Here is a 20,181-nt window from a genome sequence, read left to right on the forward strand (position 1 = left end):
AACCCTGAAACACACTAAACAAACACCCCCTGCCACGCCCTGACCAAACTACAATAACAAATAACCCCTTTTACTGGTCAGGACGTGACACCTGCATTTTAGTATGACCACAGTAATCACTTCCGCCAGGTTGCAGTTCAGTTATACAGTCTTACATTTAAACAGAGTAAAAACAAAGGGGCTTTTTCAATAGTTGGAAGTGTGTCCCATCTACACTCTTGTGGTTACAATTCTCACGACAAGCATAGTTTTCCATTCCTTTGAAAACAATGTGCTGTACTGTGGTTTTGTATTTTTTACAGCACTGATCTGCACGTACTGTGTATACGTGCATGCGAGGCATAATACTGTTGGAACAGGATGATGGGAAATTACAAAGCAGCCCTGACAACCTCCACAAGAAAAAAAAGAATTAACCCTTTATACACATCACTGAAAGCCAACAAATGATTAACTGAATTAAACATTAGAGTTTAGAACTTTAGAAGATGAGACCAAGTTTATTTGATGTTATTGGAGTTACCAGACAGGAAAACTGGTGCTTCACGTGGGTGATTGTTTGACAATGTAATGGACCCCTTCCCTCGGCCACGTTATTTCCAGAACCCACAAACTTCTACATTGTCTCACATTAAACAGCAGTGCTCAGCCTTTATTAAGGCATATTGGAGTGCAACACATTGGCAGTCTGAAGAAGGAAAACACTAAAACTGACCCCAACCCTAACTTTACCCCTAGTCTTAAACCCAGCCCTAGTCCAGCCGTTACCAATGAGGAAATTCAACATGGGTTCACTGGTCAGTCACGTCCCTCTAGTTTTCCCATCGTACTGGTACGGAGGTGGTGGATAATAAGCGCTGGTGTAAAGATGAGGAGTAGTTGCCATTTCCATGTTGGTTGCGTTTCTATAAGTAAGAGCCACGGTCACCTCAGCCGAGGAGGCTTTTTGGATTCTACGGGTCATTACCAACGCCAGAAGCATTTCAATGGCCTGCAAGTAAGAGACAATGAAATTAGTTTTATATTTAACCGATGAGACATGGCTTGTATATTTTAAGCAAAGGTTTTATTTAATACTCATTGCCTAAGCAGTATTCAAAGAACAGACACAATATATCCACTATGGGGGTCTATTTTCGGCTGGCGATAAAGCACTCAAGTTTTCAAGATATGCATCGTAAGGGGATGATTTCTCTATTTTGAAAGTTACATATCTTAACATGAGAGCTGATATGCAAAACATTTTTGTGACTATGTCAACAAAGGACAAATGAAACAAATATCAAAATATCGTTTTTGTCTGGAATTTTCCTTTAAGGCATTGCTAGTGTCAAATGCATTTTAGTTTGTAATTCCGCCATGTAAAAACTGTCGCCCTGGCATTTTCCAGCCCTAACGCCAGGTTCAGCTATTTCCACGTCTAACATCATGATAGCTTGCGCTCAGGTGGGAGGGGTGGCAATATTTTAGCGGTAACGCAGGAAACGCATCCTATCCAGCCGGACGCACACTGCCAACATGTGTATGGAACAAGATGTGATTTGGTGCCTGTATACTTCATATTTAGAAACAGAACAATCCCCCCCCCCCCTTTATTTTATTTTATTATAAACCAAGCATAGCTTCCCTTCCTCTCAATGAAGGCTGTTTCCTTTTTATCCTGCTAATCAAGTAGGCTAGTCAAGCTCGTGACACTACTTGGAAATTATTCTTCATCATCAAAGCTTCATTACAATATCAAGTTTGAGAGGAGCAGAACAGTGACATTACCTGTGTATCTATGTGTTGTAAGGCAGGTCTACATTATTTTAGCACTGCAGCTCCTGTTTTGGACGTGTGTAAAACCCCCTCCATGATGTAGACTACACGTGTCATTGCCCATCATGAAACGACAGATGAACATCTTGGTGAATACCACCTCTATTTAGAAGTTATTTTTCTTGTTTATTAACCATTTCATATTTAAAAAGTCAAAAACCCCTGACCTTAGGCCTACTATAACAAAGGCTGGTTCAACAGACATTTTATGACATCATTTGGCTACATTTTACATGTATTTATTGTTGTTGAAATGATTTTTTAAATTGGTTTTAATCAAATTCTACAAAAAACAAGCAAACTTATTAGAATGATTCACTGTCCTGGTATTAGGGTGAGAATATCCGTGGCGTGCATGGAGAAGTGTGAATGAGATCTGTAACAAGGTATGTCTATAAAACATTATATTTGGAAGCAGTATTAGGGTGAGAATATCCGTGGCGTGCATGGAGAAGTGTGAATGAGATCTGTAACAAGATATGTCTATAAAACATTATATTTGGAAGCAGTATTAGTGTGAGTGGACATTCTCCCTTTCTCTTTATATTGGATCTTTGTCCAGCTACTGTGAACAAAACTCTCCGTAGTCTACGTTATTTTAATGTTATTTTGTATTTATTTGTATTTTACCTTTAACTAGGCAAGTCAGTTAAGAACAAATTCTCAATGACAGCCTAGGAACAGTGGGTTAACTGCCTTGTTCAGGGGCAAAACGACAGATTTCTACCTTGTTCAGCTCAGGGAGCAATTACAGTGTGTTCGGAAAATATTCAGACCCCTTGACTTTTTCACCAGTTTGTTACGTTACAGCCTTATTCTAAAGTTTATTAAATTGTTTTAATACCCATAATAACAAAGCGAAAACAGGTTTAGACATTTTTGAAAATGAATGAAAAAAAAGAAACAGAAATATCTTATTTACATAAGTATTCAGACTCTTTGCTATTAGACTCAAAATTGAGCTCAGGTGCATCCTGTTTCCATTTATCATCCTTGAGCTGTTTCTACAACTTCATTGGAGTCCAACTATGGTAGAGTCAGTTGACTGAACATGATTTGGAAAGGAACACACCTGTCTTTATAAGGTTCCACAGTTGACGGCGCATGTCAGAGCAAAAACCAATCCATGAGGTCGAAGGAATTGTCTGTAGAGCTCCGAGACAGGACTGTGTCGAGGCACAGATCTGGGGAAGAGTACCAAAAAAATTCTGCAGCATTGAAGGTCCCCAAGAACCCAGTGGCCTCAATCATTCTTAAATGGAAGATGTTTCTCTTCATAGAGCTGGCTGCCCGGCCAAACTGGGCAATCGGGGAGAAGGGCCATGGTCAGGGAGGTGACCAAGAACCCGATGGTCACTCTGGAGTGAAGGCTGTTTCTTTTTTTCCTGCCCAATGTAATTAAGAAAGCTAGTCAAGACCGTCAATAAAGTAGAGAACTCCAGAGTTCCTCTGTGAAGATGGGAGAACCTTCCAGAAGAACAACCATCCCTGCAGCACTCCACCAATCATGCCTTTATGGAAGAGTGGCCAGACGGAAGCTACTCCTCAGTAAAAGGCATGACAGCCCGCTTGGAGTTTGCCAAAAGGCACCTAAAGACTCTCAAACCATGAGAAACAAGATTCTCTGATCTAATGAAACCAAGATTGAACTCTTGGCCTGAATGTCAAGCGTCACGTCTTGATGAAACCTGGCACCATCCCTACGGTGAAGCATGGTGGTGGCAGCATCATGCTGTGGGGATGTTTCCCAGCGGCAGGGACTGGGAGACTAGTCAGGATCGAGGGAAAGATGAACGGAGCAAAGTACAGAGAGATCCTTGATGAAAACCTCCTCCAGAGTGCTCAGGACCTCAGACTGGGGTGAAGGTTCACCTTCCAACTGGACAACAACCCTAAGGACACAGCCAAAACAATGCAAGAGTACCTTCAGGACAAGTCTCTGAAAGTCCTTGAGTGGCCCAGCCAGAGCCCGGACTTGATTCCAATTGAACATCTCTGGAGAGACCTGAAAATAGCTGTGCAGTGACGCCATCCAACCTGACAGAACTTGAAAGGATCTGCAGAGAAGAATGGGAGAAACTCCCCAAATACAGTTGTGCCAAGCTTGTAGTGTCATACCCAAGAAGACTTTAGGCTGTAATCGCTGCCAAAGGTGTTTCAACAAAGTACTGAGTAAAGGGTCTGAATACATTCATTTAGATTTTTTTTATTATTGTAAAAATGTGTAAAAAACTGTTTGCTTCGTCATTATGGGGTATTGTGTAGATTGCTGAGGGGGGGTTAATCCATGTTTTAATAAGGCTGTAACATAAAATGTGGAAAAAGTCAAGGGATCTGAACACTTTCTGAATTTACTATATTGTGCCTGTAAGTGTATTTAGACATTGGAATTGGAGATGATTCCAAGGCAAGACTTGTTAATTCATCAAAACCCAGCAACTGTGTCATTGAACCTATAGCGCTAACACCTACGCTTAGATTGACCATTGCGTTAGAGTTCTGAAATTGAGCACTAAATCACTGATTCAATATGGTGGATTTGATCCATGTGAAGTGAGGGAGAACAATGGTGGTGTTTTTCTACGGTACAAGTCCAGCACTCACTGTGAAGACCACATGGCAAATATAGATGCTCCTCACAATATTCATGTAAATCTTCACAACTAGATCAAGACAAGGCTGAAATAATACCAACAAAGGAATTACAAAAATGAATAATAACACCAACAGCTCTATGTATAGCTGTTAAATTAGAATAACTAGACTACTGTATGTACAGGAAAACCAATACTCACTTGTTTGTACACATAGCCATACTGTATACAGGGAGAAAATACATGCATTTCAGTGTTCAGTCCATACAAGTATAAAGTGAATGTACAGACAGTCCTAGTGTAATTTCTGTACATGTAAGACCCAGTCTGACCTCAGTAAGAACACAGGACTCTAGTCAGAGAGGATAGCATTTAGAACCCCAATCTTCATACACGTTGACCAATCCACAGCATCCCCCCTGTTCAGACGAGTGAAACAAGACAAACGGCAAGGCAATACACGTTTCATTAAATATTTAACAGAAGTATTTGAAAAGTACTTTCAGGAGAACTTTTCAGTTTTTCTGATTGTTTGCTGTGGTTGATTAAAGTGAAACATTTAATTACATGGCTGTGGACGGTTTGTTAAGATCTAGTTTAGACCAGTTTAACTGATCATATAAAACCACATCCTGTTAGAAAATAACTTACAATGGTTTGCAGTACCGTCAGTCCTACCAGATCTCTTCCATTTGTGTGCAATGGGATGTACTCTTCATACAAGGCTTTTATATTTGGAAGCTGAGGATTTTTAGGAAGGAGAGATGGGACACAGAATTAAATAAATACCAACATTGTTTTTAAATATTTGTTTAATAAAAATGTTATGGCCTAACTTGTAATTCTGTCCTACCTGTGGTGGAAGGTAGTAGGCCAGAAACCTGAGTCCAATGCATCCAAGACAAGATCCAACAGAATACTACATCACCACATGTAACGACCGTCGTTACGAATGGACCAAGGCGCAGCGGGAATGTGGATACTCATGTTTATTGATGAGAAACAAGTAGAGCATCCACATGAAAACCAACAAAACAATACTGACGACAGCAACAGTGTGACAGGCTAAACAAGCAGTGATCACAAACAACTACCCACAACCCCAAAGAAAAACACACACTCCTATATAGGACTCCCAATCAAAGGCAACTCAACACACCTGCCTTCAATTGGGAGTCCAATCACCCACACAACATTTAACAAACACAAACCACCTGCCACATCCTGACCACAACTGATACACTACCTCCCTCTGCTGGTCAGGACGTGACACCACATGAATATAGTAAATAATAAACATTATATTGGGGGAAATACACTGTACTAAGTGATACAGTATACTTAACTTGGTCTTAGTAATAAACGGGTCAAATAATAAAGTATTTCATTTGTTGACATTACCAATGAAATTTGGGCTTTATTAAAGGGGATATCTGGGATTGATAAACCAGATTTTGGACTTTCAAATTAATGATATGTAGCTATTTATTCTTGAAGAATGTAATTTATAAAGGCCTCATGAGCTTAGTTCAACCATCTTAGGGTTTGAGTGTGGTTACATTTTTCAAGCCCCATCCCTCAGCGGTTTACAAAATAGCAGCAGGATGATGGCAATGTTTGAATCCCAGATTGCCCCTTTAAGAACTGAACGTACCATGATCAGGAAGTTCTTGTTCTTCTTACGAGCTCCATGCAGACCCGTGATGCCAAGGATAATGGAGACCACACCTGCTGTGAAGATAGTCCATCTGACTGGAGACAGACGTTCATCTAGGTCCTTCAACATTAACACACACCCATCTGACTGGAGACAGACGTTCATCTAGGTCCTTCAAAATTAACACACACCCATCAGACTGTAGACAGACGTTCATCTAGGTCCTTCAACATTAACACACACCCATCTGACTGGAGACAGACTTTCATCTAGGTCCTTCAACATTAACACACACCCATCAGACTGGAGACAGACGTTCATCTAGGTCCTTCAACATTAACACACACCCATCTGACTGGAGACAGACGTTCATCTAGGTCCTTCAACATTAACACACAGTGAAATCAACAGTTGTAGTTTGTTACAATACAGTTAATACAAGATTAAAATATCAGGTTAGAAAATGTTGCTTACATTTTCACTGCTGCAAGACATCCAAAGGGTGACAATGAAACCCATGCCATCAATCTGAAGGACATTCTGGGAGAATAACTATTATAAAATAAATATATTCAAAATAATGGACACCACTTTTAGATAAAAAAAAAAGTATCCGTTATAGATTGATTAAAATAAATACAATAACATATTAAAGTGTTGCATTACCAGTTGTAGGATTGTGAAGAAAAGCAGCCAGCCTCAAGCAGAGCAGGAACAACACATGTTGTAGCTCTGGTCTCACCTCTGACTCGCTCTCTGAGAGAATGTGCATTGAAAGAAGAACTCTAGGTTTTATGTCATTTCCTGTAACTGACAGGTGTCTTGACAGTGATTTTACTGAGTTCCTCAGACATCAGGATGGTATTCATTGGTGCAAATCATAGAAAAAACTAAAGTGTTTTTTTATTGGACAGGTTCAGTTAGTCCCTCCCAGGTTGTTATGTCTTCAGATTGGTGCCTAACGAATACAACCCAGGACTGTTCCTGATTCATAAGGTTGTGTTACAGTCCATGACCCCACGAAGGCATACAAAATACAGATGGATTCTATACAGGTTATATGGGTAGAGGAATCAACACAATGTAAAAGGGAGCTGGGCCCATATTCATAAAGCCTCTGAGTAGGAGTGCTGACCTAGGATCAGATCTCCCCCCACCGTCCATGTAATCTGACCTAGGATCAGATCTCCCCCCACCGTCCATGTAATCGGACCTAGGATCAGATCTCCCCCCACCGTCCATGTAATCGGACCTAGGATCAGATCTCCCCCCACCGTCTATGTAATCGGACCTAGGATCAGATCTCCCCCCACCGTCCATGTAATCGGACCTAGGATCAGATCTCCCCCCACCGTCCATGTAATCGGACCTAGGATCAGATCTCCCCCCCACCGTCTATGTAATCGGACCTAGGATCAGATCTCACCCCCCACCGTCCATGTAATCGGACCTAGGATCAGATCTCCCCCCACCGTCCATGTAATCACACCTAGGATCAGATCTCCCACCACCGTCCATGTAATCGGACCTAGGATCAGATCTCCCACCACCGTCCATGTAATCGGACCTAGGAACAGATCTCCCCCCCACCGTCTATGTAATCGGACCTAGGATCAGATCTCCCACCACCGTCCATGTAATCGGACCTAGGATCAGATCTCCCACCACCGTCCATGTAATCTGATCTATTACAAAACTGAACCTAGATCAGCCCTCCTACTCTGAGGCTTTATGAATATGGGACCGGATTTCTTAATGAGTCTGAGCTGGAAAAAAGTGTTTAAGTAATGAGTCAAAGTTGTTCTCTGAAGAGGCAGGCTGGAGGCAGGGAAGCAAATGAGGCAACCAAGTGAATTACTACTTCTTTATTTCTGATGTGACTCAAAAAGGGGAACAGCCATAAAGACTTTGGTCACAGGCCTTGAACAGAAGACATTCTGACATGTACTGCAGTCATTATACAACTCAAATATATAACAGGGAAATGTATATACAGCATGATCAATATTACTGTCAGACTTTAATATCTACCAGATGATAGCAATAAAATGGGAAAATTTGTAAACATTTTAGCATGAATAATACCAAGTTCAGTGTATGGACAGCAAAGCCCCCTACTTCAGAGAGAGACGTAGAGCAGTAGACAATGAAACAGAGCTCCCTTAAAAAAAATACACAAATTCATTTTCAATGAGATATGGATCAATCAACTTCACAAGTGAAGAAACTGCCGTAATTTAAAAAGATCTGAAACCCAAATAAGAGCATCGTTTGATGCAGGTATATGATCGAGAAACGCATGATGCAATGCGGTCCATAGTGATGTTCAGCAGGTTGGGGGTCCATTCCATTTCCAGTCCAGTCAATTCACAAAGCAGACCTAATTCCATTCCACATGTTCCTCATTGAAGAGAATTGGAATGTCAGTGTACTTCCTGAATTGACTGGATTTGAACCCCAACCCTGACCTTCAGTATAAAGTACATGTTGAATGCATGCTGTATGGGATATGTCAAAGTCAGTTTTTGATTAAGTCATGATTGGGGTCAATTTGAATTGAAGTCAGTCAATTGAGGAAGTGAATTGTATTTAACATTGCTAATGTAAAAACTTGGAATAAATAACTTCTGCTTTTCAGTTTGAGAAATCATTGAAAATAGATCCTGTTTTTTTCAATTATTGTATTGGAATTTCAGTTGACTTCCTGAATTGATGACTTCCAATTCAACTTGACCACAACCCTAGATCAAGTGTATCACGTGTTGCTGCATTAGGTAGTGTTGGCGTCCTTCTTCCCAATCTGGCAGTACAGGGTCATGGCGAAGGCCATTCCAAAGAGCTGAAACACAAAAAAAAGGTACGTCACAACCCATTCACTACCAGGCTATAGCCCAGGCCCACATCAGTTTGTGGTGTCTAGCCTGGTTCAGATCCATTTGTACAGTCTTGCCAACAGGTTGTTAATTGGCAATGACAAACAGCCATCGGCGTCGCCAAGAAGGTGCCAACAGATCTGGGACCAGGATACATTCACTAAGTATTGAACAGTGAATTGCACATATCCATCTTAATGTCAATGACAACAGCCATAAAGTAAGAGTTAGTGAAGATGAAACAGACCAGTACTGAACAGTGACTAGAACAATAAAAATGTATTCCATTTCTATGACCAGTACAGTGCATAATATAATGTATTAATAGAGTCTTTGTTATAGAAATTGGACTTTTGGATTCTTACCATCAAGACTGCGATACTAAAAGCAGTCCCAGGCACGATCTTCTTGGAAATCTTGACACAAGGCTGCGGAGAACAAAGCAAACAGTCAACACTAGTGAACACCATGTCAAGTTAATTGTATGAAGACGCTACTTGGAGGTTCATGGTTGTATCATCCTGGAACCCTCTATGGTTTCATGTGGCTGTAGATCAGTTCCCTGTACAGGTTCTGTTTATAGGACTTTGATGTAGAGTAGTGTAATGTAGTGTAATGGTAGTGGTAGTGTACTGGTACTGTAATGTAGTGGTAATGTAAAGTAGTGGTAATATAGCAGTAATGCAGTGTAGCGGTAGTGGCAGTGTAGTGTACGTTCATTGATTTGTTTCCTTTATACCATGTAAAGCCATCTTCCTTGAAAACCATTTTCTAAATAGTATTTTAATAATAAGTGATTCTCTGCTTACCGTTGAGTACCCTTTTCGTCCTCCTGCATTTTTGCACATCTGAGTCTGCAACCAACAATTATTCACAAATTCAAGACAGGACCATCATATCTGCGTCCCAAATTGCACCCTATTCCCTTTGTAGTGCACTACTTTGGACCAAAGCCCTACGGTCCTGCTCAAAAGCAGGTCACTATACGGAATTGGTGCCGTTTGTGGCACATCCTATGTCCAGGTGATTCATCTCGGTACCTCCCATAGAGATGGATAGAAGACTCTAGTGACCTAAAGCATGAGTGGCGCAATTGAGATCTCCATTTAGAATTGGGGGTGGGGGGACTTTCAAATTCATTGGCTGATCCCTCCTGATGGCCCTGTTGGAGTCATGTCCAACCAGGTCATCAGCCAGTTAATTTTACTTGTGAGGAAGAAAGTGTACTACTTCAAAATGGCGAGTACTTCAACGGCATTGCCCGTGTGTTCAGACACCATTATTGGACTTTGAGAATGATGTATAAAGAAAATCTATGGTACGTACAGTGGGGGAAAAGAAATGATCAGTCTCTAATTTTAATAGTAGGTTTATTTGAACAGTGAGAGACGGAATAACAACAAAAAAATCCAGAAAAACGCATGTCAAAAATGTAATAAAATGATTTGCATTTTAATGAGGGAAATAAGTATTTGACCCCTCTGCAAAACATGACTTAGTACTTGGTGGCAAAACCCTTGTTGGCAATCACAGAGGTCAGACGTTTCTTGTAGTTGGCCACCAGGTTTGCACACATCTCAGGAGGGATTTTGTCCCACTCCTCTTTGCAGATCTTCTCCAAGTCATTAAAGTTTCGAGGCTGACGTTTGGCAACTCGAACCTTCAGCTCCCTCCACATATGTTCTATGGCATTAAGGTCTGGAGACTGGTTAGGCCACTGCAGGACCTTAATATGCTTCTTCTTGAGCCACTCCTTTGTTGCCTTGGCCGTGTGTTTTGGGTCATTGTCATGCTGGAATACCCATCCACGACCCATTTTCAATAACCTGGCTGAGGGAAGGAGGTTTGCATCCAAGATTTGACGGTACATGGCCCCGTCCATCGTCCCTTTGATGCGGTGAAGTTGTCCTGTCCCCTTAGCAGAAAAACACCCCCAAAGCATAATGTTTCCACCTCCATGTTTGACGGTGGAGATGGTGTTCTTGGGGTCATAGGCAGCATTCCTCCTCCTCCAAACACGGCGAGTTGAGTTGATGTCAAAGAGCTCCATTTTGGTCTCATCTGACCACAACACTTTCACCAGTTGTCCTCTGAGTCATTAAGATGTTCATTGGCAGACTTCAGACGGGCCTGTATATGTATTCTTGAGCAGGGCGACCTTGCGGGCGCTGCAGGATTTCAGTCCTTCACGGCGTAGTGTGTTACCAATTGTCAATTGTTTTCTTGGTGACTATGGTCCCAGCTGCCTTGAGATCATTGACAAGATCCTCCCGTGTAGTTCTGGGCTGATTCCTCACCGTTCTCATGATCATTGCAACTCCACGAGGTGAGATCTTGCATGGAGCCCCAGGTCGAGGGATATTGACAGTTCTATTGTATTTCTTCCATTTGTGAAAAATGCATCAAATGTTGTCACCTTCTCACCATGCTGCTTGGCGATGGTCTTGTAGCCCATTCCAGCCTTGTGTAGGTCTACAATCTTGTCTCTGACATCCTTGGAGAGCTCTTTGATCTTGGCCATGGTGGAGAGTTTGGAATCTGATTGATTGATTGCTTCTGTGGACATTTGTCTTTTTTACAGTTAACAAGCTGCGGTTAGGAGCACTCCCTGTTGGGGCTCGGGGGCAGTATTGAGACATTTTGAAAAAAATATGTGCCCATTTTTAACTGCCTCCTACACACACTCAGAAGCTAGGATATGCATATTATTAACACATTCGGATAGAAAACACTCTGAATTTTCTAAAACAGTTTGAATGGTGTCTGTAAGTATAACAAAACTCATATTGCAGGCAAAAACCTGTGAAAAATAGATCAAAAAAAATGTGAATTTTGTGACTGTACTATTTAGTGTCATTGTTTTATAGATACCATAGTGAGAAAGGATTCATTTCGCAACTCCTACGGCTTCCACTAGATGTCAACGATCTTTATAAAGTTGTTTGAAGCGTCTATGATGAACAGAGACCGGATGACAAGGAAGAGAAGTTGACCTCCCTGGGATGTCGTCACTTCATTATTGGCTGCACCTGCGCAATCATGTGATGCGATACATTTTTCAAAGACGTTTTTCAAGACACAGGAGAGGTCGGGTTGAAACATTACTGATGTTTCACGTTAAAAATGGCTCTAAAGATTGATGCTAAACAACGTTTGACATGTTTGAACAATGTAAATAGATTATTTTTTTTTACTTTTCGCCGTGACTCCCCCCCCCCGCGCTACTTTTTAGTAGCCTACCGAAGCGCTAACAACTTGGAGTTATTGGGACATCAATTATGAACTTTGTTGAAAGAAACCACATTTGCAGTGGACCTGGGATGCGTGGAATTGCCAATGGATGAAGAGAATCAAAGGTAAGGGAATATTGACAATAGTAATTTTGATATTACATGGTTACAAGATGGTGCTAACCTGTATAGCCTAGCCTATTGTTCTTAGCACAGCACCCGGTTTATTGCAAATTGTGATTTCCCAGTAAAGTTATTTTGAAATCTGGCATTGCAGTAGCATTTACGAAATGTTAAACTATGAATATTTGAATGACAATAATATAATTTACCAATGTTATCGAATAGTAATTTTGTGATTTGTAACGTTGTTCACCGGAAGCATTTGAGAGAAAAAAAAAATCAGATTTTCACCGCTTCGGTAAAATGCTGTTTTTGGATATAAATATGAACTTGATGGAACAAAAAATGCATGTATTGTGTAACATAATGTCTTAGGAGTGTCATCTGAGGAAGATTGTCAAAGGTTGGTGCATAATTCTAGCTGGTTATCCGCTTATGGTGACGCCTGTCTTTGAATTGACAAAACATTACACACAGCTATTTTCAATGTACTCTCCTAACATAACCTAACTTTATGCTTTCGCCGTAAAGCCTCTTTGAAATCGGACAATGTGGTTGGATTTAGGAGATGTTTATCTTTCAAATTGTGAGAAATAGTTGATTGTTTGAGAAATTGAAATTATTAGATTCTTGCAGTTTTTGAATTTCCCGCCATGGTCTCTTGACAATGAATCCCGATATCGGGATAAGATCCCCAACAGGTTTTAAGAGTGTGCTCCTAATCTCAGCTCATTACCTGTATAAAAGACACCTGGGAGCCAGAAATCTTTCTGATTGAGAGGGGGTCAAATACTTATTTCCCTCATTAAAATGCGAATCAATTTATAACATTTTTGACATGTGTTTTTCTGGATATTTTTGTTGTTATTCTGTCTCTCACTGTTCAAATAAACCTACCATTAAAATTATAGACTGATCCTTTCTTTGTCAGTGGGCAAACGTACAAAATCAGCAGGGGATCAAATACTTTTTTCCCCCCACTGTACCTTCACTTCATAGTTCTGGTCCTCCGTCAGTCTCCCGTCCTCCAACACCTGAGACAGGAAGAGGCAATTTACAATTTACTGAAACTAATTGTATTGCTTTTTTCCTAATAATAATGTAAAATTAACATCTGTACAGAAAGACTCATGTGAAGGCCAAAATAGAGAGGAGGAACTTCTTGATGCAATCAAAGCCTTTAAGGCTGGGAAAACTCCAGGGCTGGATGGCATACCAGTGGAAGTATACAAAACTTTTTTTGATATACTCAGAGGATCGTTATTAGCATGTTTTAACCACACCTATATAAATGGTAGATTATCAGATATGCAACAAGAAGGTCTGATATCATTATTACTGAAACAGGACCCAAGCAGTATATATAAAGATCCAGTCCATTTAAAAAATTGGATGCCTCTTACACTTCACTGTTGTGATGCAAAAATCCTAGCAAAATGTTGGCGCGTAGAATTAAAAAAGTATTGTCAGATATTATTCATCCTAATCAGACAGGTTTTTTACATGGACAATACATTGGAGATAATATACTGCTCAAAAAATGAAGGCAACACTAAAATAACACATCCTAGATCTGAATGAATGAAATAATCTTATTAAATACTTTTCTTTACATAGTTGAATGTGCTGACAACAAAATCACACTAAAATAATCAATGGAAATCCAATTTATCAACCCATGGAGGTCTGGATTTGGAGTCACACTCAAAATTAAAGTGGAAAACCACACTACAGGCTGATCCAACTTTGATGTAATGTCCTTAAAACAAGTCAAAATGAGGCTCAGTAGTGTGTGTGGCCTCCATGTGCCTGTATGACCTCCCTACAACGCCTGGGCATGCTCCTGATGAGGTGGCGGATGGTTTCCTGAGGGATCTCCTCCCAGACCTGGACTAAAGCATCCGCCAACTCCTGGACAGTCTGTGGTGCAACGTGGCATTGGTGGATGGAGCGAGACATGATGTCCCAGATGTGCTCAATTGGATTCAGGTCTGGGGAACGGGCGGGCCAGTCCATAGCATCAATGCCTTCCTCTTGCAGGAACTGCTGACACACTCCAGCCACATGAGGTCTAGCATTGTCTTGCATTAGGAGGAACCCAGGGCCAACTGCACCAGCATATGGTCTCACAAGGGGTCTGAGGATCTCATCTCGGTACCTAATGGCAGTCAGGCTACCTCTGGCGAGCACATGGAGGGCTGTGCGGCCCCCCAAAGAAATGCCACCCCACACCATAACTGACCCACCGCCAAACCGGTCATGCTGGAGGATGTTGCAGGCAGCAGAACGTTCTCCACGGCGTCTCCAGACTCTGTCACGTCTGTTACATGTGCTCAGTGTGAACCTGCCTTCATCTGTGAAGAGCACAGGGCACCAGTGGCGAATTTGCCAATCTTGGTGTTCTCTGGCAAATGCCAAACGTCCTGCACGGTGTTGGGCTGTAAGCACAACCCCCACCTGTGGATGTCGGGCCCTCATACCACCCTCATGGAGTCTGTTACTGACCGTTTGAGCAGACACATGCACATTTGTGGCCTGCTGGAGGTCATTTTGCAGGGCTCTGGCAGTGCTCCTCCTGCTCCTCCTTGCACAAAGGCGGAGGTAGCGGTCCTGCTGCTGGGTTGTTGCCCTCCTACGGCCTCCTCCACGTCTCCTGATGTACTGGCCTGTCTCCTGGTAGCGCCTCCATGCTCTGGACACTACGCTGACAGGCAGAGCAAACCTTCTTGCCACAGCTCACATTGATGTGCCATCCTGGATGAGCTGCACTACCTGAGGCTCTTGTGTGGGTTGTAGACTCCATCTCATGCTACCACTAGAGTGAAAGCACCGCCAGCATTCAAAAGTGACCAAAACATCAGCCAGGGAGCATAGGAACTGAGAAGTGGTCTCTGGTCACCACCTGCAGAACCACTCCTTTATTGGGGGTGTCTTGCTAATTGCCTATAATTTCCATCTGTTGTCTATTCCATTTGCACAACAGCATGTGAAATGTATTGTCAATCAGTGTTGCTTCCTAAGTGGACAGTTTGATTTGTGTGATTGACTTGGAGTTACATTGTGTTGTTTAAGTGTTCCCTTTATTTTTTGGAGCAGTGTATAAGACAAGTACTGGAAACAATAGAATACTATGAAATATCGGGGACACCAGGCCTGGTTTTCATAGCTGATTTTAAAAAGGCTTTTGATAAAGTACGACTGGAGTTTATATATAAATGCCTAGAATATATCAATTTTGGGGAATCACTTATAAAATGGGTTAAAGTTATGTATAGTTACCCTAGGTGTAAAATAGTAAATAATGGCTACATCTCAGAAAGTTTTTAACTATCTAGAGGAGTAAAACAAGGTTGTCCACTATCGGCATATCTACTTATTACTGCCATCAAAATGTTAGCTGTTAAAATTAGATCAAACAATAATATTAAGGGATTATAAACTAAGGAGTCATTGTATACTGATGATTCCTGTTTTCTTTTAAAACCACAATTAGAATCTCTCCACGTTCTCATAGACGATCTAGATACTTTTGCTATCCTCTCTGGATTAAAACCAAATTATGATGTGTACTATATTACATATTGGATCACAAACATAATTCAAATTGTACATTACCGTGTAGTTTACCAATTAAATGGTCTGACGGAGATGTGGACATACTAAGTATATATTTTTATAGAAAGTTAGAAAAATAGATAAGATCTTGCTACCATGGAAAGGAAAATACCTGTCTATTTGTGGAAAAATCACCCTGATTAACTCTTTAGTCATATCACAGTTTACCTATTTGTTTATGGTTTTGCCTACACCTAGTGACCTGCTTTTTAAATTATATGAACAAAAAATATTAAATTTTATTTGGAATGGCAAGCCAGACAAAATTTAAAGGGCCTATTTATATAACAAATATGAATTCGTAAGGCAGAAATGATTAAATATTAAACCATTAGACCTCTCACTAAAAGCATTGGTTCAATGTAATTTCATTGACATGTGGAAACAACGTTGATTCAACCAGTAAGGGTTTCCTCCTTACCTTCTTCTCTCCGACAGCTCCCAGGTTTCCGGCGATCAACAGGAAGATGAAGATGAGGAGCAGCCCGATGAAGAACTGAAAGAAAACAAACGCTCACATGATATGCCCACCACATGTTATTTGTCCAGTTAGTCCCATTGAGGCCAGGGAACAGTTACCTGGATTTAACATATCAGATTAAAGTGTTAGAATTGGGTTTTTCAAAACTGAATTTATACTCTGATCCTTCATATAAGGATTTGGTAAACCAATATCACCTTTAAAAAAAAAATCAGGATTCAAATGTAGTGATGAGGCTATTTTTGATAGCGAAATAATATTTACACATTTTTTGTTACAGCCTGAATTCAAAATGGATTAAATAGATCCCCCACCCATTTATGCACAATACGGCATAATGGCAAAGTAAAAAATGTTAACATTTGCACATTTATTGAAAATGAAACACAGAAATCACATTTATCCACCCCCTCCCGCCAATGTATACTTTCTGAGGCACCTTATAAGGGATTTGCAGGCTCCATTTAAAATTTGACTTATTTTAATTCATGTAGTTTACTCATCTCTCTGTCCCTGTAATAGTGAAGTAGTACCCCAAGCTCTCAATTAGATGGTGAGGTGTGGTCCAGTTCAATGCACTGAAAACCTGGATTCTGTGACCTTGATATTTTGGCATCTGGATCAGAATGATCCTATCCAATTATTTTCTGGAGGGAAAAAAATGTCTGAAAAACAGGCAGATGGATCTGATCCTGGATAGCAGAAAAGACAATTACAGATTCTGGATTATTGTGATCAAGTCTAAAAAAAAACTGGCCATAGAAGTCTATTCCGATGTGTGACCTGGGAAACCATTAGATTCACCAAAAGCCTTATCATCATATACTTGTAATTGTCACTCTTGCAAAAGAGATGCCATCTCTGACATGTATAAAAAGGTTAAATAAATGATTGTGTGCAGGTACAGTGCCTTTACATATTCCACACTAACATCTACATACAACACCCCATAATGACAAAAAGAAAACAGGTTTAGAATTTTTTGCTCATTTATAAAAAAAAATCTAATCTTATTTACATATGTGTTCATACTTTTCGAATGCACTGCATATGAAGAGACTGGTTTGGTTAGAACCTAGAACCACTTCAGGTGTTGGCTATTGGGACAGCATTATCCTATGCAGTGTACAATAATGTAACATTTTAAATGTAAATGTAAGGGTTGGCCATTATAATGGAGTGTGTTTCCCCTCACCAGAATGAGCATGCATCGGTTTTCCTTAATGGCTCCACAGCAGCCCAGGAAGCCCAGTACCATGATGATGACACCAGCAGCTATCAGCAGGTCAAACGATACTTCCTCATCCATTTTCTGAGGTAGGGGGACAGACAGTTACTCAGTCATTTTACATGTAGATATGTGCTAAATGGGTTTATATGACTGGATCCATTTGTTTCAAGGTGATGGGTATACATTTGCTATTTTTACTCTGTAAAGACGGCTTTTGATGGTGTTGGGATTAATTTAGTGTCACACTGGACATTTCCTTACCACGTTTCCATTCATGCTCACTTTGAGGTAGATGGAGACACCAAGAATGATGCAGCCACTGATCTGGAAAACAAAATGAGATTAAATGAATGTTTTATCTAGAATCAACTTAAGAAAGTTGTGCGTTTCAATGTCACTGGGATTGAAGGAACAGGTCTTGTTGCATATCAACTCAACATGAATGTGGATTCATTTCAAAGAATCACAACACACTAGTTACATCAGGTGGCAACTCTGAGGAACTACAGTTGAACCACCACAATGGAGGAGATACAGCATCATCCAGCCCCCACATGAAGATATCTTTACTGGGTTAACAGTGGACTCTAGACCACATGGGAAATCCAGAGGGGAGAGGATGCGAGGAATCCAGGAAATTAGAGAATCTCCCGTGGTCTAAGAACTGATAGTGACAGGTTACACACATTGAATATTTGATTGAAAAAACTTTGCCGAAGGCAATAAGAATGAATGCTCATTATTTAGAGAGATAACAGCGTATACCCACATTTTTATGTTGAAGACGTTCTGTGATGACTGGACTATGAATTTGATGATTATTTTGGCTTTCAAACAGTTGAAAGATTCCCTTCAATATTAAAAAAAATAACTTTGAGGTTCTGATTGAGATTAACTCCAAATATGAGTCCACATATCCACACAGCCCCCCCCCCCCCCCCCCATGTGGCCTGGAGTGGCATGCCCATGCAGTAAAGGTTGTGGCAATTTTTCAGGTTGCAAAACATTTAGCTATGGAGTGCACTAATGAATAAAACCCCTGGAACTGAGAAGGCTTGTTAAGCTATCATCGAAAAGACAACACCTTCCAGAGTCAGAGTCAAAGGCTTAATGAAAGTTAGTCATGTGATAATCACACATTTTTACCATAGACATTTGAATGTCATCTCATTTCCATAGCATTGATTACTATGAGTACTAGGTTACTAGTTGATCACTAAACTAACAAACACATCGCTAACTACACACACATTTATGATTCAAAATCTACATCAAACCAATCGAGGACACTATAGTTAAAGTAAAACATGTAGGTTCATAGGACTCACCCAGAACAGTAGATTGAAGAGGAAGAGCAAGTACTTGATACGCTTATTCACAGCCATCTTCTAACCTTCCAACAGCCAGGCAAGATGTGATGTGACAGACCAATGTTAAGTTAATCCCTATTCCTCTGTTCCTGGTGTTGCCCGTGTGTGTGTGAGGGTTCTTTCACAAGCCCGTATTTAAAAGCTGTGGGTGTGGTTACTGACTACTCAGTCCAGTCCAGGCACCAACAGTCTCCTACCAGTCCCCTCTCTCTAGCCGTATTTAAAAGCTGTGGGTGTGGTTACTGACTACTCAGTCCAGGCACCAACAGTCTCCTACCAGTCCCCTCTCTCTAGCCCGTATTTAAAAGCTGTGGGTGTGGTTACTGACTACTCAGTCCAGTCCAGGCACCAACAGTCTCCTACATAAAGACCCCACAGCAAACACCCTCCTCTGAAAGCCTGACTCTCAGTCTTCTATATAGTGAAACACCAGAGCAAACACCCTCCTCTGTTTGTAGTTAAAGTTAGTTCAAGCAGTTCTGACTCTCGCTTGAGAGGCACAATTTACTCAGAGCACAGGGTGAAACAGTGGCAGACTGACCGCCAAAACATAGACTATGCAAACTACAACACCACCAGCTATTGTTTGTAATTAATGTTTTTACTATTTTTGCACATAATGTTGCCACTACCGTCTCTTATGACCGAAAATAACTTCTTGACATCAGGACTGTGATGACTCACCACGGACTAGCAGAATCCTTTTTCTTCTTTCACGACTCTGATGAGCCCAAGGTGGAGGATATACGGTTCCCTCAGGAACAGGCCCCGACCCAAGTGATCTGCGCGAAGAGGAGGCGGAGAAAGGGAGGCCGGAGGGCAGGCTGCCATCTGAGGAGACGGAGGCGCTCGAATAAACCCCCACTCCCCTCAATTCTGCCCACAAACATGCAATCTTTGGACAATAAATGGACGAGTTATTAGGAAGATTTAACTACCAACGGGACATTGAAAACTGTAACATCTTATGCTTCACGGAGTCGTGGCTGAACGACGACACTATCTACATACAGCTGGCTGGTTGTACGATGTACCAGCAGGATAGAACAGTGGCGTCTGGTAAGACAAGGGGCGGCAGTCTATCTATTTTTGTAAACAACAGCTATGTATTTTTGTAAACAACAGCTGGTGCACAATATCTAAGGAAGTCTCGAGCCATTGCTCGCCTGAGGTAGAGTGTCTCATGATA

The 20,181-nt window shown here is 41.0% G+C and overlaps 1 protein-coding gene and 1 long non-coding RNA gene across 2 annotated transcripts; one reads left to right on the forward strand and one right to left on the reverse strand.

Annotated features, from left to right (window-relative positions):
- Positions 1 to 7,919: 7,919 nt before the first annotated feature.
- Positions 7,920 to 19,226, reverse strand: LOC106597042 (tetraspanin-8). Its single transcript, XM_082964242.1, has 8 exons — positions 18,951 to 19,226; positions 17,884 to 17,946; positions 17,587 to 17,703; positions 16,332 to 16,406; positions 13,282 to 13,329; positions 9,752 to 9,796; positions 9,308 to 9,370; positions 7,920 to 8,908 (listed from the first exon to the last, which is right to left on the reverse strand). The coding sequence occupies exons 1-8, from the start codon at positions 19,005 to 19,007 to the stop codon at positions 8,840 to 8,842; spliced, it is 537 nt and encodes a 178-aa protein (XP_082820368.1). The 5' UTR covers positions 19,008 to 19,226; the 3' UTR covers positions 7,920 to 8,839.
- On the forward strand, positions 11,649 to 17,295 carry LOC145861435 (uncharacterized). The gene is made up of 2 exons (XR_014381240.1): positions 11,649 to 12,298; positions 16,349 to 17,295. It is a non-coding gene; the product is annotated as an uncharacterized LOC145861435 (long non-coding RNA).
- Positions 19,227 to 20,181: the final 955 nt, after the last annotated feature.

Source organism: Salmo salar, chromosome 17 (assembly GCF_965601325.2).
Source record: "Salmo salar chromosome 17, fSalSal1, whole genome shotgun sequence".
Taxonomy (NCBI): Eukaryota; Metazoa; Chordata; class Actinopteri; order Salmoniformes; family Salmonidae; genus Salmo; species Salmo salar.

Excerpts from the sequence above, each read along its gene's own strand:
- LOC106597042 (XM_082964242.1), bottom strand. The coding sequence starts at position 19,007 with ATGGCTGTGAATAAGCGTATCAAGTACTTGCTCTTCCTCTTCAATCTA. Across the intron at positions 17,704-17,883 it reads TGAGCATGAATGGAAACGTG|AAAATGGATGAGGAAGTATC; the intron begins GTAAGGAAATGT and ends CCCCTACCTCAG. Across the intron at positions 13,330-16,331 it reads GAGCTGTCGGAGAGAAGAAG|GTGTTGGAGGACGGGAGACT; the intron begins GTAAGGAGGAAA and ends TTCCTGTCTCAG.